This window comes from Paroedura picta, chromosome 17, assembly GCF_049243985.1.
Source record: "Paroedura picta isolate Pp20150507F chromosome 17, Ppicta_v3.0, whole genome shotgun sequence".
NCBI classification, from domain to species: Eukaryota; Metazoa; Chordata; class Lepidosauria; order Squamata; family Gekkonidae; genus Paroedura; species Paroedura picta.
This window is the reverse complement of record NC_135385.1, coordinates 18,265,733-18,290,533: the sequence shown is the minus strand read 5'-3', so window position 1 is coordinate 18,290,533 and position 24,801 is coordinate 18,265,733. Positions and strand designations below refer to the sequence as shown.

At 47.1% G+C, this 24,801-nt stretch overlaps 1 protein-coding gene across 1 annotated transcript in view; it reads right to left on the bottom strand.

The window, feature by feature from the left end:
• Positions 1–24,801, bottom strand: part of SHISA9 (shisa family member 9) — a 208,397-nt gene that overhangs the window by 15,589 nt on the left and 168,007 nt on the right. Inside the window, exon 3 of the mRNA XM_077316458.1 lies at positions 13,013–13,168. Within this exon, the coding sequence (XP_077172573.1) occupies positions 13,013–13,168 (156 nt within the window). The remainder of the gene's footprint in view (positions 1–13,012; positions 13,169–24,801) is intronic.

Here is a 24,801-nt window from a genome sequence, read left to right as displayed (position 1 = left end):
CATCTTTCGATCCTGCCAAGCTATTTCCGCATTGCTATGAGCTAGATCGTACGGGGTTATTTCTTTACCTGAACATGCCAGGTGGTTCGGTAGCAACCATCCCTGGCTCTGCCTCTCAGCTGCGGAAACATCGTTCTGTAAGCCTCTTTGAGGCCCCCGTGGCGAGTTTTGTGTGAGTCAGGGTGGAGTTAAGCAAGTGAGTTTGAGAATAAACACATAAATACATATAATATTGACTGCGGGGTGTTGTGGGCACAATCCGGGGCGAGGGAACGCAACATGGCACCAAAATGAAGACACACACGAGAAGAACAGCCCCACAAGCAGCTGATCCTGCAGAGAAGATTCTCTGTGGATCGCTTGTGCTGTGTGTGTGTGTGTTTGTGGGGGAATGGAGGTGCTTTAAACGCCACCCCTGTAGAGCCCGCTGCCTAGCAGAACGGTATACCAAAATTCAGCTCATAATAAACTTTGATCCAATTCCCAGAGAACATCATCCGTGTCTGGGGTTGCCAGGTGAATGCCTATCCTCCTCCTCCTTCTTCTCTGCCCACCTCTGAATCAGAGCTGGAAGGGGCCTCCTGGGTCATCTAGTCCAACCCCCTGCACTAGGCAGGACACTCACAACCCTATCGCTCATCCACTGTCACCTGCCACCCCCTTAAGCCTTCACATCACCCTCTCTCTCATTTCCCTCCCTTCGAAAGGTGTTGACCATTTATACATAACAACTGCTGAAGGGAAGGAAGCAAAATGGAGAGCTGGATTGGCTTGGAGCCAGTCTTTTGGGAAACTGAATCAGCTGAATCGAAACCCAAGCTGGTTCAAGCCATGCTTTACACGGGGGAATTGCCATCCAGCTTAGGGGATGCCAACATACACACACAGCCTCCATTTGGCATTAATTTGAGGGTTTTTTCAGAACCCAATCCCACATCCTTGGACAAGGCAGCAAGAATAAGAAATCAGGCCCTGGTCCTATTATCTACAGTTGTGAGAATTTATTTCAGTTACTACATGTTCTTCTTGTTCCCACCAAAGTGTGAGCTTTTTGTATTTAATATAGCCCCAGGAGGGAAGGCCCGGTTGTCTTTCTGGTGGCAAATTCCTTCTTAATGGAAGCTATTGACAATACAAGGACCAGTTTTGTCCCATCAGTACAAACATTTCGCTAAGTACTAAATTTGTGGTTTCAGTCCCGAAGTCAACAAAAAGGCCCACGGAAATAATCTTGCCTATTATGTGTGCGTGTGCGTGTGCGTGAGGGATGTTCTTCCTTAAAATTGTAGGCTTCTGAAATTCAATGCCCCCCATTATCTATTTTCACTACAAGAACGGTATACAAAAGTTCAGCTCATAATAAACTTTGATCCAATTCCCGGTGAACATCAGCCTGTGTCTAGGGTTGCCAGATGAACGCCTGTCCTCCTCCTCCTCCCTCTGAATCATAGAATAATAGAGTTGGAAGGGACCTCATGGGCCATCTAGTCCAACCCTCTGCACTATGCAAGACACTCACAACCGTATCACTCATCCACTGTCACCTGCCACCCACTTGAGCCTTCACAGAATCAGCCTCTGTTTAGAAAATTCCAAAGATGGAGAACCCACCACCTCCCGAGGAAGCCTGCTCCACTGAGAAACCATCAGCTCTGCTACAGCATTCTTCTCTGGCCTGTTAGCAGGTGCTTCCTTTTATCCTCTTTCTGGCCTGTAGCCCCACCCCTTAATCCTTTCCGCCCAGTGGCTAGCTTCCAATCAGCCTCTCTGACCTTCTAATTATCTCATTAGACCTGGCCCTTCCCTCTGGTAACCAGCTTAAGGACCTGTTTGCTCACATCTAGGTTCTGCTGATTGACCCAGCCTCTCCTCGTTAGGGCTGATTGCTTTATAGGCAGAGAGGGTAGTATCCTCCCCATGAAACCTCCTCTGGTTTCCTTTACAGGCATTTCTTCTGTTGTCTTCTGCTGCTTGGGGAAGTTGTCTCTCCCCCAATTGATCTTGGGGGTCTGAATTTTGGCAGAGTGGATTCTGCTCTCACTGGAAGTCCAGGGTCCCAAGCCCAGGCAGAAGACAACTTTGGTATGCAACAACAAACTATTGTCAAAACCAAGTGCTTTTGGCATTTGTTTCTCTGCTCGGTTTTGGGTCTTGTATAATTACTTGTGTTAGGTAGTTAGTTAGCCCTGGAATTTGGGTGCTTTGATCCCTGGGAAAATATTATCTTCTTCTTTGGCTTTGTAACTTGAAGCTGCTAGTTGTGTCTTTCTGCTTGGGGGGGGGGGGGTGCATCATCTGGAGAGTTTTTGTGCCCAAAGGGGCAGGTAGGGGAAACACAGGATTTGGAGGCTGAAGCAGAATAATAGATTCTGGGAAGCAGTTTTAGCAAAGTCCTCAGAGATGTTAGCATTATTGCATCTTCAATAAAGAGATTTTCTTCAACAAAGACTGCTTACTGGGAGCAATCGGCTAGACTCTCACCCCTTGTGAGGTAGGTTAGGCTATGTGGCCATCCCAAGATCACTCTGCAAGTTTCCATGGCAGAGGGGGAACTGAATGGGGTTCTCCCAGATCCTAGTGTGGCGTTCTAACCAATGACTGTACATCACACTGGTTCTTAATGGAGGCCCCAACTGGGTTCAGAACTCACTACTTTTTGGATGTGTTTTTAGAAAACAGTTCAGTTTGCCAAGCCCACTTTAGAATCAAACCACGGAAGGGTAACCTATAATTAGAAGAGAAGCAGTGTGGAACGAGAGAATAGATAATCTAACCGAGAGTCAAAATAAGATTTTTGAGAGGGTGGTAGATGTGAGGCCCTGAAATGTTTCAAGCCGTTGTTAATTATCTCCTTTAATTGTCTTTTGAATGGCTTTGTGACAGCAACCTGCTTGTCACGTGATTCAAGTTGCCCAATTTGAATTCAGGCTCTTTTGTTCTCTACATGATGCACACAGCCATGCCCCAACAAACCTTCCAAAACATCTCAGGCTCCCTCGTCCCTCCCGTACATTGAAAGATACTGATGTCAGACATGAAGTTTTCTTTTAAGACTAACATGGAACGATTAGGAAAAAAAAGCAGGGCTGAATCCTTCATTGTAACAACAATATAAATAGCAACTGTTCTGCATCTGCCATATCGGTTCTGTGTGCAAGCTGTTTCCAAAGAAGCAAGGCTTATTTTGGGAATGAAACTTGGCAGGCATGAAGAATCACGGAGAGGATCCCTTGGGCTTCGACTAGAGAGACCAGGACCATTTCCGCACCAGAGGCTTCCCGCTGGGCTGCAGGCTGGAGTTTGAGCTGGGGCAGGTTGCCCTGCCTCTCCCTGCTCCTGCACGGGGGAGCATGTGGCCCGGTGCACCTCGTCCGCCCTGGATTCATGCTCCCATATGGGAGCCAGAACAGTGAAGTTCCCAGTGCGGAAATGGAACAGGTCTCCTGCTATAACAAACACGATACCCTGCCTCCAGTCACTCACTGCTGCGTGGTACAGCAGACTTGGGGGGCGGGAGGAAGCCATGGTGGCAACGGTGTTATGCCACTTCCAAATGCATAACTGAAAGTGGCATCAATGTTCTAGCAAATCACTCAGAATTTCGAGGGTTTTTTTTGGAGGGGGGGTCCTACGGTGTCACGATGGTGCTATGACCTCTCTCTGGTTACACAACTGGACCTGGAGTCGAGCGATGCCTGGCCCTGCCTACAAATCTCTGGCTTGCATCCATTGGAAAGATCTTGGTCAGTGGCAGAACTTTGGCTACACAAGGGACCCAGCTCAACCGTTGGCATTTCCCAATTGTGGGAAAGGGATTTGCTTAGAGAGATCTTCTGAATCGGTGCAGACTGCTTATGGCGCTAATTCCCATTTCCGGGTGATGTCAGGGCCAGTCTGGGATGGGACTATACCCAGGAAGCAGGAATTAGCCCTGCGACTGAACGAATACTGGGCTGGCCCAAATTCCTCATGCGGAAAAGGTCTATGTCTTGTCAGCTCAGACATGTGTTCAACTGGCTGTTCCTTGGCAAGCAAATGAACCAATGATTCTCCCTTGGTCTTAAAATATTGATGGGCGTCAAGGAAAAAGGGTCGATGGAGCAGTCAAAGTCATTTATGCAGCGGGGAAGGCACTCTGTGCCAGAGGGGGAAGCGTCTCCGTTCTGGGGTGAGGAAAATTCACGCTCTTACTTCCAGAATAAATTGGGCAACTTTGCAAACCTCTTTGCCAGGTTCTGGGGGGGGGGAAAGAAAAGATTCTGCAACCGATTTTACACCGTAGCTGAAGCAGTGCTGATGCAGGAGAAAATCCACCCCATGTTTGCACTTCAAAGGACTGAAGGCTAATATTGGTATGAAACTACCAAGGGAGGCCAGGCAGATCAAAGGAGGATGGTTTGGGGCTGAATCTACAAGCAGCATTCACAAGAACAGTCGGAACCAAGAGCCTGGGGCCCTGGCATCACTCCCCAACTGGAGTGAGAAGGCAGGAGACATTGCAAAATATGACGCAGTATGAAGGCTTTGCGAGGGCAGTGTAATAAATAATCTGTTTTTTTTACTTTAAAAAAACCCTGCCTTTCCTTCAAGCAACAACCTTGTGAGGTAGGTGATGCTGAGAAAGATGGATACCCAAGCAGGGGGAACAAGGTCTCCTGATATAATCTCACCTACAGCCAAATAATTTGTCCCCGGTCCGAATCGTTTGCCAGCTAGGACTGTCAGTTCTACTGCCAAGATCACCCAGAAAGCTTCATGGCAGAGTCAGGATTTGAATCTGGGTCTCCCAGAGCAGACACTAAAGCAAAAGTTCTTAACCAGAGTTTTGTGAAAGCCTGTGGTTTCTTGACGGACCTGGAAGGGTTTCCCAAATGGGTGGAGGTTAATTAATTTTTATCTATATTTTAAAAATGTGTTAAACATTTATCGGGTGATAGGTCATGTCAACCTGCCCCGCCAATGGCCAATTATTGGCCTGGAGGGGGTGGGAAGGGGAGGGGCCCCAGGTGGGCGTGTCCACAGCTCTGCTTCCCAACTATTTTCTGCATGGTCGTGCCACTTCTGGGGTTTCTCAAAGCCTGGAGAATGCTTCAGGGGTTCCTCAATGGTAAAAATGTTGAGAAAGGCTGCATTAAACACTGTACAACACTGCCATTTTGGAACACAGAATCCTGACCATTTACCAAGCAGCAAAACTAATGATAGAGCATGTCTAAAAACAAAAACAGGGTGTTATTTAGCAAGTGTCTCCATCAAGGGCTTTAAAGACAGGGATGCTGGGTAATCTTTGGGAAGGGGGGGGCAACCAAATCAGCGAAGCTACAAAAAAAAGCTTCTTTGTGACTCGGCCTAGTCTCCAACATGCCCCCCTCTCGACATAAGCAATCTGCCCACCTGAATCCATGCCACGCGAACGTCAAGACTAGGCTACTGTAATGCCTTCTACGTAGGTCTGCCCTCGAAGTCAGTTTGGAGACTCTAGTTGTTACAACAGATGAATCAGAATACCTTTATTGGCATAATGTTGCAGCTCGGTTGTTCCTGGGAGCTAGGTGGAGCATGCTGGGGGGGGCAGCATAAAAATAAATAAATCGCTCCAGTTGGCTGACCGTCAGTCACCTGGCTCGATTCAAGGTACTGGCACAAAGGATTTGCCTCTTCCTATCTGTGGGACGGTCAATGCCCCACCATAATAATTCTGCCTATCTAAGCAGGGCAGTCTGTGGCCGCCACCCGGTAAATGGGCAAAATCAACACCTCCCCAGGCTTTCTGCATTCTCGTGGGAAGAAAGGGCCTGCCTGATGAGGCTACAAAGATTCTCCGTCTCCTGGCTTTCCGCCAGCTGTGCAAAACTGAATTATTCAGGAAGGATTTTTTAACCCGGGTAATGGAGCTGCACTGTAATGAGAAAGGCTCAGAAAGATGATTTGGTAAAAGGACAGGAGCTGCGGCCCAGACTAGGTTCTCCGGGCTGCGATGTGACGTCTCTGGTTATTTTCCGATTCCGGCAATCCGTATCCTAGTGCCCTGTGCATTGGATGTGGAGAGAGCTGAGCTGTAGGATCGCCAAGAGTCAGGTACGACCGAATGGCTAACCTGCCATCCCATCATTGGGTGTCCCATCCTTTTGATTGCATTTGACTTAAACTAGGCGAGCCTCCTTAAATTTCAGTAATCCTCCTTAAATTGTGCTTTCTCATGAAACCCAGGGGTCTCTTATCAGCCCTGGAGGGGTTTCCACAATGGGTGGGAGTTAATTTATTTTTAATATTTTTTTTTAATTTGGTAAACATTTATCAGGTGAGAGGACCATATATAATCATTTTGACCCACTCCCCCTTCCCCAAATGGCCATTGATGGGCCTGGAGGGGGCGGGAAGGGGAGGGCGTGCCCTGGGTGGGCGTGTCCACAGCTCTGCTTCCCAACCATATTCTGCCTGATTTTGCCACTTCTGGGGTTTCTGGAAGTCTGGAGAATGTCTCAGCGGTTTCTCAATGGTAAAAAAAAAGGTTGAAAAATGTTGCTATAAACAAGAAATAAATAAAATTCAGAAGCAGGATTACCTGCCTCCTTTTATGCAGCATAACCATTCTTCCACACCCGGCAGTAGAATATTAGTTCGTATCGCCCAGAATGTGACCACTCCTTCCTGATTTAAAACACAAACAAACCCTGCACAGCCTGCATATGTGGAGGTGTGAATGTCCACAAAGACACCCAACACAGGGAAAGAGGGCAGCGTAATCGTGGAAGGAGAGTTCCTCTCTGACAGCAAGGTCTCTTCTAACCTACTTAGCCTGCCGGGGAATCTGAGCATGCCCGGACATTTTCTCACAATAAGCCCTGAAGAATAGTGACAGGAAGTTTCTGGGGAGGGTAATCCGAATGGTGGCGGCTTGCCCAGGCCTTTCAAGCGCGATGCCTGATTTGCCAAGAAGAGGTGAGGCGACACCAGCACAACTGTTCGACAGCATGTCATCCGTCGGCGTGAGATTGGTTTCGACGGGGCCAACGCTTCGGAGCGAAGATTCCCCGTCTTGAGCTGTGTGTTACATCTGTGGGGACCAAATCAGTCCTTTAGTTTTTCACAGTTCTGTTTGGTTGCTATGGGACGGAGGTCTCTTTGTGAGAACTGATGGGGCTTGGGGGATTCGGGTGGTGCAATGAAATTCCAGGTCATTAAGCCTCGGCATTAAACAAAAAACTGCAGGAAAGTCACTTAAGTCACAGTAGGGCAATGCAAGAGCTTGGGTTTGTGTCGGATCTTCAGGTGCAGGCAAATGCCCGACTCCACCTACCGGTGAAGATGGCCAAATATTTAAAAATTAAATGCAAGCGGCGCATGGCAAGATGCAATTGCTGTCATTTTAAAAAGCACCTAAAGTTACTTGGCCCCTGGGGTTAAGAAGGCCCGACCAATATTCTATGGGTCTCGTGACAACTTAGCATAAAATTGATGCCTCCCCCAGCTCTGGCGCTTCCATGCTCAAATCTATTGGTTGTTCCCAAGCAGGAATAGAAGCATGGATGCCAGCCAGATGTCAGTCTTCAGGATCTACTTGGACACTTAACTAGATTTTTGCTCCATCCTTTTTGGATTGTCCTGGGAGTAGTCTGCTTAGTGGATGGCTTTGATTTTATCAGAACCATTAGGCCCAGTGACCCTTCCAAGGCACAAAGGTGTTGGGTCTTTTGGAGTAGACTCGGTCCTCGATCACTCCAGAAAATTAGAGCTACAGAGTATTTTGAAACTATGCAGTTATATGTGGATGCAGCACAGATTCAGATTCACAGTGCTTTGAGATTTAAAAGAAAGATGATCTTTACTGGAAAGATTATTTACAGCAATAGATCATATTCATCTGCTTCAGTTTCCTTATTGAAGCAAGGTACAAAAGTTGGAAAGCTAGTTACAAAGAAAATGCATTGCAAGCCTCTTGTGGCTAGGCTGCAGGCAGACTACATGGACAGAACAGAGAGCCTCTTTGCTCCAGAGCACACATGCTGAACTTCTTCTTCCTTAAACAAAGGAATTCCCAGGACATGTGCTTGGGATTTTTCCATTGCAACCTCACCTGTGGCCACTTGATGCACTAGCAAGCACACAGGTACTTGAACGACTTAACAACAGCCCTTCACCAAATTACATGCTGATTGCAATTCTAACAGAAGGCCACTATATATGGAGCGTCAGAGTATAGGCATCCGAGGAGCTTGTCTTTCAGCCGATTATCAGATGTGACAACACCAATATCTTACGTCCTGGCCATCTGGAACATTTCTTTGCCGTATAATCTCTAAAGATGAAATGTTCACAACTGGAATTGAATTTTGCAAGAATGTAGCTCTTGGCCCTAAAAGCTACATTATTTTCAACTTTCGTAAGATTTAGTAATATGCAAATCCTCTTGCTACTTTGGATCAGGGAGAGGTGTAGGAAGGACATTTCAGACCTCTCGCGTTATCCTTGAAGAGGGGATATCCCCAAGCCCAGAGCTGAACAAAAGCAAATGTATTTGCTTAGAATCTTTGTGTTGTTCCATTTAAAATAAATGCTCAATACTCTCCCTGCGCATTGTGAACCTACTTTAATGCACGTGAAATCACTAATGGAATCACCCTCTGGACATGACAAACGAGGTACTAATATGTTTCCTGCTCCTCGGGCATGAGACCTAGTGAAATATCCCCAAAGTGAAACCTCTCTTCATCTCTCTCGCTCTTTCTTTTTTAAACCCAAAGGCATTTCCAGAAGCCGCACACTCAAGATTTACTGCTGTCTGAAATACAGGAGAGGTAGGGGAAGGGAAATAACCACTCTATTTAGTTTGTAATTCCTGCCAAGGTTTGTCAGGGAACAAGGTTCCTTCTTGAGATTTTTCTGCTTACAAGATCTAGTGGCGCAGCCGGAAACATGGCAAGAATGCATGAGCCCGATTGCCTTCCGACTCCCCCAGTTCCAAAACAACATCAGACAGCGTCATCTGTCCTGGAGCCATACTTGGGTATCTCCTTTTTTCTGTACAAGAAAGAAGCGGCGTTTCATAGGGGAGCGTCTTATCATCCGTGCCTCCATGGCCGGGGGACAGAGTTGTGTATCCATCTCAGCATGCTCTGCAGGGACTGGTGGAAGGAGCCCGGAGACACGAAAGATGCCAGGAAGGAAACAACTGTGGCGAAGATCAAATATGCCTTTGAAGAATGAGGATACCGTTCACTTGTGGGAGTGGGGGGGGGGAAGAGAGAATATTCTGTGTTTCGCAGGTTGAATTTTGATAGGACGGGTTGATGCCAAAATTCAAATTGAAATGGACATTAAATTTCAGCTGCGTTTTTCTCCCTGTTCAAGCGGCTGCTTCCTGATTGGCTAAACGAGCATGATATTTACTAGGCGTTCCTTCATATTAGCGAAGGAGAAATGACCAATGGTTACTGCATGTCTGTCAAGCACGTTTTATTTTAAAATAGTTCAGACTGGCATGATAGCTTCACATCACTGGCATAAAATGGGGGCCTTTCTCCAATTGTAGCCTCCCTACAGCCCTGTGAGGTCAGTTAGGCTAAGGGCATGCCCAATGAGCTTCTGTGGCAGAGTGGGGATACAGTTCCTAGCCTGATTGTGCACGATCTCACATTCCTATTAAATCCTGCCTGAGGATCTTATTGGAAAATCATTAACCTCAAGTATTAACCATCCCCTAGTTATTCACACATTCAGAGAATATTAGGTAAATAAACACTTCCTCCTTGCAAATCCTGAGTTGAGCTTGCATATCAGCTTCATTCCAGCTACACATGAAATAGTTAATGGGAAATAAGCAAACAAGCAAATAGTTAGATGCAGGGATGACCCCGGGGCTCTGGGCAAATATCTAGGATACGGATCCGGCACTTCTGCTACCTGCTGTTGAACCCACGGCTATGCCTACCTCCTGCCACCAGAGTCCAAAAATCAGCATCGGAATATCAAGTTGAAGTGCAATGGTGAATTGGGTGGGCTTCTCTCAAAGGATCTGAACAAGTTTAGGAACTCTATTTAGGTACACATCATTGGGCCCTGGATGCATAAGTTCTTTAAAAACACACACACAAACACCAGGTTTGATGAATCAGGAAATAAGAATAATTTAGGCAGGAAAAAAAAGACTTTCTTCTCTTTTCAGTATTAATTAAGCACCGGAGAAGTCCCCAAAGGGACCCCAATCGTGTCAGTAATAAAAATAGTCTGGAAGAAGAGAGTTGACATATTTCAAAAATTTCCCTTTGCTGTTTTGGTCAAAACCATCCTGCCAGGAAGTCAGGTGGGCCTTCGGTTACTTTTAGAACCTTATTGGTGATGGCTGAACTTTGTGAGAAAAACACCAAATATGATCTCTCTCCCTCTCTCTCTGTTGAGTGACTGGAAAGCCAAGTGGCAATTTGGGGACAAGGTAAGCAAGTACCAACGTGATACAATGTGCCCCAGATGTCCCCATGGTGCCCACTTCCTTCTCCCCGAAGCAAAAAGCTAATTCTGGCCTTCCCCCACCTCACCGGAAGTGCTTCCAACGAGCAAGAAAGCATTGCGTTTACTCATTTGGAAGTAGCTGCCTCCATCATGGCTCGGAACCTCCCAATATTTGGTCATTGGCCCCAGGTCCCCTTGCAGGCACTCTGAGATGGTGCCCACTAACTGTTCTCAACAATTGGTTCTGAATATTTATAGCTAAGCTGACCGATAAGAGATCACTGTCTTGGCAAATCCCAACTTTACATAGTTCAGCGGGGTATGTGATATCAGAACCAAGTCCATGATGCTGTCTCCTCTCTCTGGGAACGTCCTCCAAGGTTGCTCCACGGAGAATAAAGAGATCTAGCCTACACATCAGTTGAACTAGATCAGGGGTAGTCAAACTGGGCCCTCCAGATGTCCATGGACTAAATTTACTGGCAGGGGCTCATGGGAATTGTAGTCCATGGGCATCTGGAGGGCCGCAGTTGGACTACCCCTGAACTAGATGAAGGCTCTTCCAGTGAGCATCTTTGGAAGATCTTGGAGGTAGAGCCTCCAGGAGACAACTTGGATGGGTTCACCGAAAGTCTCCCGCCGTCAGAGGTGGCCTCCCTTGAGGACTCTCCAAAAGAGCTCTCAACTTTCCTTTCCCCAAGAACTCTCAGAAAAAAACTCACGGAAAACAGAGCTAATTAGGAGCAAGCTCACCCATCACTGTCTGGGAAGTGTTTAGATATATATAAGAACTTTTGCTATTTAAACAAAAGATAAATAAGGGTGACCTTTCGTGTTTGGCTACGTGCTCCCCTCTGTGAGCTGAAAGAGACCCCGAGCGCACTTTTTACCATAATCATTCATTAAGCGCAGAGACTTCCTTTCCTCCTTGGCAGCTCCTTAGGCTCTGTATCTCCCTTTAGCGCGAGCCTTCCATGAAATTGCAGGACGGTGGGTCACAAAATTTACCGCGGGCTGTGTCAGACTTCAGAAACCTGAGCTCTGTATTGAGTTTGCTGAAAGCCGACTAGCTATCTATCTAGCCACCGCTTTTTAAAGGATGCTAAACTGTAGCTGACTCCTGTGTAACCGAATGACTTGCGTAGGTGAGCAGAAATCTACACCCGGGTCCAAGTTGTGAAATTCAGTTCTCTTAGTTTGCCCCCCCCCCCGGGTTTTTAGGGTCACCTGTCCATACTGAAACCCTTCAGGGACCTCTGACATATCTGATCACGTCTCAACAACAGTATTCAGTTCATTTTCCTAGGATATCAGTGAGGCCCCCCAGCATGTAAAGAAATCTGCAGCAAGGGCAGGGATGCTTAAGGAAGACTCACCATGTAAATTTCTCCCTGGCTGTTGGGGCTCTCAGATTCTCAGTATGACTTATTAAAGGTAAAGGTAAAGGTATCCCCTGTGCAAGCACTGAGTCATGTCTGACCCTTGGGGTGACGCCCTCTAGCGTTTTCATGGCAGACTCAATACGGGGTGGTTTGCCAGTGCCTTCCCCAGTCATTACCGTTTACCCCCCAGCAAGCTGGGTACTCATTTTACCCACCTCGGAAGGAGGGAAGGCTGAGTCAACCTTGAGCCGGCTGCTGGGATTGAACTCCCAGCCTCATGGGCAAAGCTTTTAGACGGCTGCCTTACCACTCTGTGCCACAAGAGGCTCTCCAATGACTTATTGGGTGGCACCAAAACCTTTGGAAGATCTTAGAGGTAGAATGCCCTTCTTCCTGCCCTTCTCCCACTCAGTTCCTCAGTTTCTACAGAGTAGTGTATGTGTACAGAGTACCACATTTGCCGTTCTCTCGGCTCCTTTGTGGTTCCCCCATGTATATTGGTATTGACATTAGTTTTTTTTCTTTTCAGGGGCTTATAATGCATACATAGACAGCAGTAATTTTGGCGGGAACAGCCAGACTGGGGGTGTCCTTAAAGAGAGTAAAGGGGGGAGGAAACAGGCTATGACCCTGATCCATGGGGGGAAGGCATCGCACGGGCCCTTGGTGCTCCCCTGATGGGAGCAGTTGGAGGGAAAAGGCATGAATGAGCCAAGGGGGGGAGAAGAGCACACAGCACCTAAGCCAATTTGGGAATTACTTTCAGACAGCTGGAAGCTGCAGGACGAGCCAACACAATGAAAACTTCCTGGCAGGCTCCCAGCACGTCCTAAACGAAAGTCAAGGAAGGCAAACCGATTTCACACACAAAAGCAGGTTCTCCCGGATGACCTTCGGATCCCCTTGACGCCGAAACCAAATGTGCAATGCCACCCCATCCTCTGCAGGTTTCCGGAAACGGGAAACCGTTCAGCTCATGGGGGCATGTCCTTCTGGCTCAAGGAGCATTCGCTGGCAGGGGCTCGTGGGAATTGTAGTCCATGGACATCTGGAGGGCCGCAGTTTGACTACCCCTGGGCTAGATCACTACCTTGGGTTTAGGAGCCAAAGAATAAACGGGTCCGGATGGCAGGCAGGCCACCGGACCCGGACGGAAATGAAAACGCGCTGCTGTCCCTTACCCACTGCCTTGAGAGAAGCGTACTTGTTCAGCTCCTTTCCCGGTGGCTGCTGTTCGTAGGGGTTGGTGATCTGTCCCATGCTCGGGTAGGAGTGCGGGTGCGTTAGCTGAGGGAGGAGGGGAGAGGTCGGCAGCACGTTGTTCATCTGTGTCGCATCTGCAGGAGGGAAAGCAGGAGGAGAGAAAACAGATGACTGGGCAATTCGGGTTGAATATCCATGTTGGTTCCCGCGCATGAAACCAACACACACAGTTACAGAGCCTTCCGTAACAGATCATAGCGTAGCTGAATTAAAAAGGACGCTCGCCCATTCCGGAGCCACAAGCCTGCTAGAGATTTATTTATTTATTAAATTTATATGCCCCCGTCCCTTGAGGCTCATGGAGGCATATATTGAAATCCGCAGTGCCGTACAAGGAACGTCGTCGTTGAGAACACGCAATAACTGAGAGCATGGAATACCTCTAATGTCAGAGCTCACGACAACAGAATGTTCAAAGTTTAACATTTAATTATTACATTCTGACTTTACAGGTCGCGATCTGATGTTATTTCAAACATAAAACTCACCACATGTCAATTGTTAAGAGAAAACTGGCACAAAATGTTTTCTAGGTGGCACGTAACACCAAAAGCGATAAGTAAGATGTCAGGACAGCATGATGGTAAATGTTGGCGGTGTTATGGGGGAAAAAAATGGTTCTTTCTATCATGTGTGGTGGAATTGTAAGAAGGTGAAGAAATTTTTGGAAAAAATACATGAATTATTCAAAACATGTTAAATTCCCTATGTATCCTGATTATATGTTATTAAATTTTATTCCAGGTAATATGTCAAGCAAATGCTAAAGAACTTTTTTTTCATGCTGTGTCAGTGGCAAGAATCGTTCTTGTTCAACAATGGAAACAAACAGAACTACTTAAGATAACAACTCGGCTCGACAAACTCAGAGAACTATGCAAAATGGCTAACAACTTAGTAAACAGAAAAAACTTTGGAAGAATTTCAGTGCAACGGGCAGTCTTATTGAGATCATATAAATAAACAATCCTAAAAACTGAAAGCAAGTATAACTTTTTCTTTTCTCGTCTCCCTTTTAAAACACTAATTCTTATCTCTAGTCAAAATCTGGTAATAGTAGAGAATCATATTCACTGGTTGCTTTTTTATACTTTACTAATAATAATGGCTATATAAGGTAACATACAACTACGACACGTAATTCCTCCTTCCCTTTTTTTCTGCGTCCCCTCTGTTATTCAAAAAGACAAGGAAATGGTTTAAAATACCCCAAAATCAGGGACCCAGGACATGTGGCCAGGCTGCCCTGGCATAGATACACCACAGTTACAGCTAACCTTGGTACAGGACTGATATGAACTAGTAGATCAGGGGTAGTCAAACTGCGGCGAATGCTGGCAGGGGCTCCTGGGAATTGTAGTCCATGGACATCTGGAGGGCCGCAGTTTGACTACCCCTGTAGTAGATTGTCGCCCAGGGGCAACCAGCCCCCCTTGTCCCGGGGAATGTGGTTTTCTGTAACATTTGGACTGTAAGCTTCATGTGCAAACCCCCCTTTGCCTGACCCCCTGAAAACTCCTTCCTATGAATTGCACTTGCCATAGATATGCCCGAAAAAAGAGAAGGGGAGAAATGACACATGATAGAATTCTTGTCTCCTAAACTGCCTTTTTTTTTTTTTACAATCCCCGTTTAACAAAAAGCCGTAGAACGCTCTCAGGTGAATATACCGAAGGAAATAACACAAAGGATTGGTCATCTCAACCCTGGTAGGAAAGGGGAGGAACATACATATTCATCCACACCAAAGCATAACAGAAGCAACATGAGCTAAATTCTAAGAAGAGAAATGCCTTTGTGGCTCAGCGGGAAAGAATCTGCTTTGCATGCAGAAGAATCCCTAGTTCGATCCCCGGCACCTGCAGTTGAAAAGCTCCGGTAGGCGATGATGTGGACCCTGGAGAGCCGCTGCCAGTCTAAATGGCCCCAAAAACGACCTTGATGAGCTGATGGTGTGATTCCGCATAAGGCCACTTCGTGCATTCATGGCTCAGTGGAGGAGTTGAAAGCTGCAAGAATCCGAGTGGGATTCAAGGATGCATAATGCTCTCTGATTTACGCTGATAGTCTGCCGTCCAAAACTCTGCAGACTCTAACGTGCTAAAAAGATCAGGAGGTTCCCCAGACTTTAAACCTCTCCATGAGTGGAATTAGGCAGCTGTGCTTCGGGGACAGCCGAGACGCCCGGCTTAGGCTGAGCTGGCTCAGCCAAAGTTCTCCAGTGACTCATAAATATCAGTGAATAATACATTGGGAGTTACGCAAAGAAATCCAACTGGGAGAAGCTGGACCAGCATTAAAGGAAAAGGGACAGTCTGGATCCTTGGAATCTGTCCTGGTGAGGGTGGAGACTTCTTTCAATACAAGGAGGAAGAAGCCCTGTTCAACATGTTCCTTCTTCATCCTAGAGTAATAGAGCTATCCTAGGGGACCTCAGACCAAGAAGTATGAGGAAAGGTTGAGGGAGCTTGGACTCTTTAGCCTGGAGAGAAGACAACAAAGAGGCCATCTTCAAGTAATGGAAGGGCTGCCATAGAGAAGATGGAGCAGAGTTCTGTTGACTCAGAGGGTCGGATCAGAACCAAGGGTTGAAAATAATTCAAATTCATTTTCGGCTAAACATCCGGAAGAAGTTCCTGACAGTTAGAGAGGTTCCTCAGTGGAACAGGCTTCCTCAGGAGGTGGTGGGTAGTTTTGAAGCAGAAGCTAGATGGCCATCTGACTGAAATGCTAATTCTCTGTCTGGGCATTATTCTGCTGCACTTTATTTACTCTGTGAACTGCCCAACAGCTTGCCAGGCTGTAACTCTGCTTTGGATTGCACGGCATGCCTCCTTTTATCAGAGGAAAGGCCTCCCTGCCCAAGCAAGGCTCTGCAGAGAATGGGACCAGACTCCATGTAGGAGTTCATATACATGGGAAAATAGAGAAATCCATGAAAAATGACAAGATGAAAATGTGTTGGAAAAATTTAACAGAGCAAGTATAGTGCGGTGGAAATAAAGCAGCAGATTGGCCCAGGGTTTCTGGAGATTTGGGGGTGGGGGGGAAAGGAGCTGTGCAGGACTAGATGACTCCTGGGGTGCCTTCCAGCTCTATGTTTCTACTCCACTGGCAATTCCACCTCCTTTATGTAACAGCCCAGACTCTTTCGCCTCACCTCCTAGGGAAGGTGTTCCAAAATCTGTTTGTTTTTTTAAATTTCCCTTTTCAGCACTGATTAGCTTTATTTGAGGGGGGGTGACCAGAACTGTACATGGTGACCATGCAATTTATTTATTGCCACCTGGAATTCCTTGGAGGAAGGATAGATTATACATCTGAAGTAAGGTAAAGGTAAAGGTATCCCCTGTGTAAGCACCGGGTCATGTCTGACCCTTGGGGGTGACGCCCTCTGCAGACTCAGTATGGGGTGGTTTGCCAGTGCCTTCCCCAGTCATTACTGTTTACCCCCCAGCAAGCTGGGTACTCATTTTACCGACCTCGGAAGGATGGAAGGCTGAGTCAACCTGGAGCCGGCTGCTGGGATCGAACTCCCAGCCTCATGGGCAGAGCTTCAGACTGCATGTCTGCTGCCTTACCACCCTGCGCCACAAGAGGCTGGTACATCTGAAGTAGTAATCAACAAATTCAGGAATGGCATGAAGACCAAGCACGTTCCCATTGGAGATGCCCTGTTGCTCCCCTCCTTCGCTTAATACAGCCTCTTTTTCAGCTTGGGCATGGGACAATTATCACCTCTGGGCGTTTTCATTTGACCGCATCCCATTCTTGCTCACCTGCATGTTGAGAGATTTAAACAGGCCAAAGCTCTTGAGCCACAGGTCGCTACCATTCTAGAAATGAAATTCACGGAACGGCCTTTGGCTCCTGCTTGTGCCTCTCTGCGGAATTTATGACAATCTCATTAACTCCCTCAGCGTTGAATGCAGGATTACGATGAGCAAGCGAAAGGGGAAATTCAGCAGGAAATTGCAGCCATCTTACAGAGTGAACGGTTCCCTCTCTGTCCACTTTGCTGTCGGCGGAGAACAAGCCGAGCAGAGGGGAGCGGTGGAATGGGGAATTAAAGTGGGGAAAGATCCACAGTCATTTCTTCTAACTGGTAGTTGTGTATAAAAGCAAATCCACAGGTTCACAGATAAACAAGAAATGGCCAGGGAGGAGAAAGCTCCAGAGTTTGGGAGTTTGGGGTTTAGCAGACAGAAGAGAGAATTATAAAATTATTTCTGCTCTGGAGAGGCAGAGATCTTTCTCTCTCCACTTTCTCTGTGTCTTCCATAACACGAGATCTCTCAGACACTGTGTAAAAAGGATGAGCAGGAGATTTAGGACAGGCAAAAAAACGACTTCTGCAGAAACGTGTTAACTTGTTTATACACCCCCACACACACACCAGATGTGGAGGGTCTGTGCAGAGGACGGTTAAACCAGTGTCAAATTAGGATCCGGGACACCCCAGCTCAAACTCCAATGCAGCCATTCTCAGCCTACCCCGCCTCCCATGGTTGCTTTATGGATACACCCTGCCTCTCCCCGAACTCCTTGGAGGGAAGGTGGGATGTCACTGTACTATCTAGACAGAGAGGTGTGAAAACTGCGAACTTAGCTGACATATTAGATTTCTGAAGCCTTCTGCTGCTCTAATTCCTGTATTATACAGTTGTGCGACGGCAGGAACCAGTTGAAAACGTTTTCAAAATGCCAACAGAATTCAGAACGCAAACCGAAACAGAGATACACCCTAGAAGCCAGTGGGCTCATAAGCGTGTGATTCTGCTTCAGATAGCACAGTGAGTTTTTTAACACAGGCAAGTTAATTTTGCAGATCTATTTTTTTTTTGGGGGGGGGGGGGGGCTAGTCAACGCCGTTGTCTTCCCCATAACAAGCTATGGATGTGAAAGCTGGACCCTGAAGAAGGAAGACGGGAGGAGAATAGACTGGGGTGGCGAGGAGAAGGAGAAGGAGAAGGAGAAGGAGAAGGAGGAGGAGAAGGAGAGAAGAAGAAGGAGAAGGAGGAGGAGGAGGAGGAGGAGGAGGAGGAGGAGGAGGAGAGAGTTGGTTCTTCTTCTTATTTTAATATCTTAATATTATTTTTATTATTTATTTAATTTGTTGTGCATTGCAGCTAAGAAAGTGCCCCCATGCTGCTTCTCATCCAAAGGGAACAGGAGAAGCTGCACCCGACATTCAGGCTGGGAGAAATGGTCCGGTCTTCGTTTGCATTTCCCTGGGTCGTTTTCATTTGCCCAGTGATAAACGTTAAAATACACGGCTTCTGCCAATGCATTATTCCAGCGACTCTACCAATTAACACAATTTTATTTAACAATCGACAGTCGGCCGTGAGTAGCCATAATTATTAGCCGTGTGTCAGAACCCCCAGGTTTCCTGCCATGATTTTATTCTGTTTCAATGATTTGATTCTGTTGCCTGCCAAGGAGTTGCTTTGACCTGTCTTGCCCTGACGTAACACAGATGCTTTGGTTACACACCCCAAGGTCGTTTCCTGCCACTATGTTTTATGACTCCCTATCCTCCCTCCACATTCCCCCCTCTCCCATTTGTTCGTACCCCATAGTTCTCAGACCTGTTGTTCCGAATGGCCAAATGGTTATCTCTCTGTTTTGACTCCCTTGAACTGCACCTGGTTCAAATTCCCATGGGAGGGGGGAACAAACCCCTATATTGCTTGTTCTATACTTTGCACCTCAGTCCTGACTACGCCTTCATTGTAGATGCTTTCATTTCCCTTAAATAAAGAAACTTTCAGTCTATGAGGTTACCCCTTTGGAAATCGAAGTTCTCACACCATGATTCCTAAATGGAATCTATATCCAGAAACAGCGTGGCACTGAATAGCCCTGTTGAAGAAAAATGAGGGGGGGAAGAAGGAAGCTTTGACCTTTTTGTCCTTCTTGTCAGCCTTCCAAGGCACATCTGGTAGACCACTGCGTGAAACAAGATGCTGGATTAGCTGAAACTTGGGTCTGATCCAGAAGCATTGGTCGTATGTTGGTATAAACCCAGAAAAAAAAATCCACCCCTTTTAAAAACTAAAACTAATTCCCCTTTTCCCTAAACGCAACATTAAAAAGGCATCTTGTCCCCGTTTCAATCACAACCCCATTTCCCTCCCTCGGCCTTCAAATTTGAAGGCGGCCGGAAAATAGCTAGCGTCTCACCCTGATGTTCGTCTTAAGACCCTCTGGAGCTCTTCAGCGATCAGTAACGCACATCTAGACAGGGATGTTCTTCCCGTGAAGATGACCCACTTTTTTGGGGGGATTACTGCAAAGGTCTTTTGTAATTGGACTATTTTACGGGCGAAACGGACATTAATGAAAGTGCCATGCACGCCACGGAAATAGAAATTGGGGTTGGACGTTTCACTAGCTCATCATCCCCGCAAGCGTCCTCGGGAATGCCATTTAGTCATGCTCCATGACCAGCCAATGTTCCAATCCCTTAGGAATTTTCAAAGACTTCTAGCAGACAGCTCATTTTGCTAATCCTCTCCCATCGTAGTCACACGCAGACTGTTTTGGCTGCCGGCAGAGTTTGGCTGCCTTTGGGTAATGTGTGTTTACACTCCAGTACATGGAGGTGAATCGGGATGCACAAGTCAACGGGGAAAGTTTCAAAACAGGGTTGTAGGAAACAAACTGCCTTATCAGACAAGAACAAGAAATGTGCTCATACGCACGGTCTCAGTACTCAACTTAAAGCCCGGCTATTTTGCCCTGTTCCCTTTGAAATTCACATTGTCTTGAAATGCACATTGTCCTAAAGCAGTCTTTCTCCACTTTTTTACCATTGAGAAACCCCTGAAACATTCTTCAGGCTTTGAGAAACCCCCAAAAGTGGCTGATGGTGCAGAATATGTTTGGGAAGCACAGCTGTGGACACGCCCACCCAAGGCCCTCCCCTTCCCATGTCCTCCAGGCCCATCATTGGTCATTTTCTGAGGGGTGGGCGGGTCAACCTGACCATATCTGGTCATATCACCCGATAAGGTTTTAAAAATATATTAAAAATTAATTAACTCCCACCCATTCGGGAAACCCTTCCAGGGCCGTCAAGAAACCCCAAGGTTTCTAGCAGGTCCTCCACCCCTGGTGCCTGATTCCTGCTGCTGATCTGAGTCGTGGCGGTTGGCCTCATGGTCCGCTCTCATGCTGAAGAAAAAAAAACAGAAGTCACATTGCACATCTGTAGGGAACACTGGAAACTCTATAGTAAAGCGACAGCGTTTTTGACAATTCCTAGAGAGGACTGATGTCATTTCCAGTTTTTTCCCAAAAGTGATGTCATGCTGCTGCTGACACCCAAACCCCATGTCCTTTCCCCCTGCAGTCTCCCTCCAGTTGCCTGGCCATGACTGTCAACTGTATTGTCCTCAAATCTGGGTTAGTCGATCCAACCATCTTGCCATTCTGGAAGACCTTCCAAGAGAAGTAGCTCCCACCTTGTGGAACAGCCTGCCCGTGGAGGTCAGGAGGCCTCCCGTTCTCCAGGCTTTCCACAGACTATGCAAGGCTGAATTATTCAGGAGGGCCTTTCTACACAGGCAATGGAGTTGCACTGTACTAAATCATTCATAGAATTACTTAGATCAATCCTTAGGGAGTGTGTTCTACACGGCCGCGTTCAGCTTGCCGAAACTAGGATCCTACTGTGTAATTTTGGCAACATTTGTATTGTTTATTGAATGTCCCACTCTGTTGATAGTCTCTTGATTCCCTTTGGGTCATCTGCCTGACAGGCTAGAAATACTGTCAACCAACAAACAAAATATCCTAAACACCTGGATGACTCCAGTTCTCCTCCTCCCCGACTCCGCGTACAGCTTTCTGCATGGAACTCTTCATGATCTAGATGGGTTCTCCACATTATCCTCAGAAGAACCAGGGATTTTCAACCAGCGTACCATGGTACTAGGGCCTCAGCTTTACCATGGGTGGGGGATTTCAAGATGGCGTCCGCATGGAGCTGGCAGCCACAGCAGCGCACGGAGCTGGCAGTGTCAGCTTGACCTCCCTGTCTAGAGCCATCAACCTCAGCTCTACTCAGCACCTCAGCTTGACTTCCTCACCTGGAGTCATCAGCCTCAGCTCTACTCCCCACTTCACCTTGACCTCCCTGTCTGGAGCCAGTGGCTTCAGCGGTGGCAATTCTGCTGCCCACCAACACTGGTCTCAGCTCAGCCAAGGAGTGGTGAGGTGAGGAAACTGCAGGGAGATGGGCTTATTGGTGTTTTTTAAATTTTAATTTCATTTTTATTTGCATATGGGGCACTGCAGCCATGGTGTTGTGAGGTGAGGAGATGGGAGGGGGGGCTGGGTTTTATTTTTATTTGCATATGGGGACGTGGTGGGGGTGGGCCCAGCTGAGATCACTTCGGTAGTGCCTCCAAGCCTGAAAAGTATTTCAGAGGTTCCTCCATGGTCAAAAGGTTGGAAAATCCTGGGTTACGCCAAGAGAATTCCTTGGGATTTGAACCTGGTTCTGCTCGGTCCAAGTCCAACCATTCTAATCACTGCAAACACTGGTGGGGAACATTCCTGTTGCTTCTAACCATTTGAGGAGTTGCTGTGACATTGGATAGGCTTGCATTTCCTTTCTGCTGCCCATCACCACGGAGGTCATATCCTTGGCTTATCCACTTCATAGAATCACAGAGTTGGAGGGGTCATCTAGTCCAACGCCCTGCAGAATGCAGGAAATACCTACCCACCCACGGTGACCCCAATTCCATGCCTAGATGATGACCCCTGCCCCACTCCCCAAAAAACCTGAATCCCTGGCCACTCTGGCCTGGAGGAAATTCACCTCCTGACCCCAAAGTGGCGATCGGCATTTCCCTGGGCGTGCAAGGAAGGGCCACATGAACCAGGCATCAACACAATCCTTTCTGCCCACCTACTCACCATCTGCCCAAGTTCACAGAATCAGCCTCTCTGTCAGATGGCTATCCAGCCTTTCCTTCCTTCCTTCCTTCCTTCCTTCCTTCCTTCCTTCCTTCCTTCCTTCCTTCCTTCCTTCCTTCCTTCCTTCCTTCCTTCCTTCCTTCCATCCATCCATCCATCCATCCATCCATCCATCCATCCATTCCTCTCCCTTTTCTCCTCCCTCCCTCATCCCCTTTCCTTCATAGAATCACAGAATCATACAACTCTCATGTCTCCTGACTTTCGGCTTTATGTTGTCAAACAAAAAATGGCAAGAAATGCCCAAAATCTATTAGTACTGCAAAAGGGCTGGCCGGGGAGGGAAAGGCTAAAGCTATGATTTTTCTCTTGTTCCCTGATGCTGGCAGTCACATCCACGCCGACCGTTACATAATGCGCTCCAACAGATGGTCTCCCCATGTCAGCCATTCAAATGCCTACATTCGTACTGCATTGACTTTCTGAACCACTATTAGTAATGGAACCCTTTCATTGTGCCATTGCAGCCTGCGCTTTGAGGCTAAATTGAAATTCGGTATCTGGAGGCAGGACTGTTTATTATATTCCTTATTGCACAAGATGGGAGCCACTTCTGCTGGAAAGTTTTCAGGAATTTCAGGAGGAAGAAGAAGAAGAGTTGGTTCTTATATGCTGCTTTTCCCTACCCGAAGGAGGCTCAAAGCGGCTTACAGTTGCCTTCCCTTTCCTCTCCCCACAACAGACACCCTGTGGGGTGGGTGAGGCTGAGAGAGCCCTGATACTCCTGCCCAGTCAGAACAGCTTTATCAGTGCCATGGTGAGCCCAAGGTCACCCAGCTGGCTGCATGTGGGGGAGCACAGAATCGAACCCAGCATGCCAGATTAGAAGTCCGCACTCCTAACCACTACACCAAACTGGCTCTCAGCCAGGCTTTCCTGAAACCCCAGGGTTTCTTCACAGCCCTAGAAGGGTTTCCCAAATGGGTGGGAATTGAGGATATATTTTAAAAATTTGTTTAGCATTTATTGGGTGAGAGGCATATATGGTCATGTTGACCCCCCCCCCAAATGGCCAATAATGGGCATAGAAGGGGCGGAGCCCTGGGTGGGCGTGTCCACAGCTCTGCTCCCCAACCAAATTCTGCACAATTGCACCACTTCTGGTGTGTCTCGAAGCCTGAAGATTGTTTCAGGGGGTTCTCAGTGGTAAGAAAGTTGAGAAAGGCTGGCTTAGGTCATAGCACAACACGAAGGGGGGCGGGATTTTCAGTTCTAGATGCCGATCGCCTTTCTTCAATTGCACAGGGAGCGAAAAGGAGGCAGCAAAAAGAAGATGACAACGAAAAAGGTACAGAATGGGAACGGACAGCAACAACGAAGCAAGATCAGAGATGTTCACCTGGGGGTGCTAAAATAATGCCAGAAGTTACCTGGTGGCTTACGGTGTCCTCAGTGCTTTGAGAAAGCAGTAACTTTCAAAACTCCAAATCCTGAAAAATGACCTTCTAAAGGGACATATCTTCTAGTTTATACAATGAAGTAATCAGAAAGGGGGGGGGGGAGGAAGATGGGAGTCGGCGATCCTGAATTCCTGCCTGATAAGGGAATGGGCTATCCTTGGGAATCTGGAAGTTGCATAAGTTGTGTACCTCCCAAAAAGGGACAGCTTGAGGCTCAATAGTAGGTCCCAGATTCAGTTCCCAGCATGTCTAGTTAAAAGGATCAGGTAGCAGTCGATGGGAATGAGCTCAGCCTAAGACCTTGGAGAACAGCTACTACTCTGAGTAGAGAATGCTTCTCTTGATACACCGCCGGTCTATAAGGCCGCTTCAACTCTTCAATTGGTTTTAGAAATTATCCTAGAAATATTAGATTTCAGGAGGAGCAGAACACAGCACCCATCTTAATATCTGAAACAATGAAATTGGGGGCGGGGGGTCTGCTTGTTCCTAATTTTAGGCAGCGGTTATGGGGAAAGGGAAGCCCATCTTCGGCTTCTCCCTCCGATATGATTCACTCAAGGCACTCTCCTCCTCGAGAGTCAATCACAAGGGAGCAGATGTTCCGCTCACTACAAAGCAATCGCATTTACCAAAACAGCCGGATGTGTTTTTCATTTGTCTAACAGGAAAAAGGTGAAATGATGAAATGATCTAGAAGGCAGACAAATGACACCCTAAATTGCCAATTAGCAAATCACCCAGTCCTGGCAAAAAAGCCAATCTTCTAATAGGTGTCTTCCGCCACTCGCTCCGTGATTCAACTTTAAAGGACATGAAGTTCCCCTTTGTCAAAGCCCTTCTGATTCTGATTTGCATGGCTTGTTCTTTTTTTGTGGAGGAATGAATGCCCTTGGCTAAGGTGTTCTGTTGAGAACGCGGAGATGCCAAGGTAGCTTTACCATTTTTTTTTTTACAAAGTAGGTTTCTCTTCAAAGGATTAGAAATGTCCTGAAAGAGGGCCGCCACACATGGCCTGCCCACCAGAGGGAGACCCGAGGAAGCAGGGGCACGGAAAAACCGGAAGTGATGTCATGGCCTTCTAGGAATCATTAGAAACTTTATGGTAAACCCATTCAAATTCTATGGTTTTGACAGAGTTTCTGTTAGATACGCGGGTTCAGGAACACACAGACGCTGGATTCGTTGCAGCTCTTGATTGGTGAAGTCACATGATACGAGTAGCACCAAGACTTCAGTGGAAACTCCACACACACACACACACACACACACACCACAATTTATATAATCATAGAGCAGGATCGACCCACGGCTGC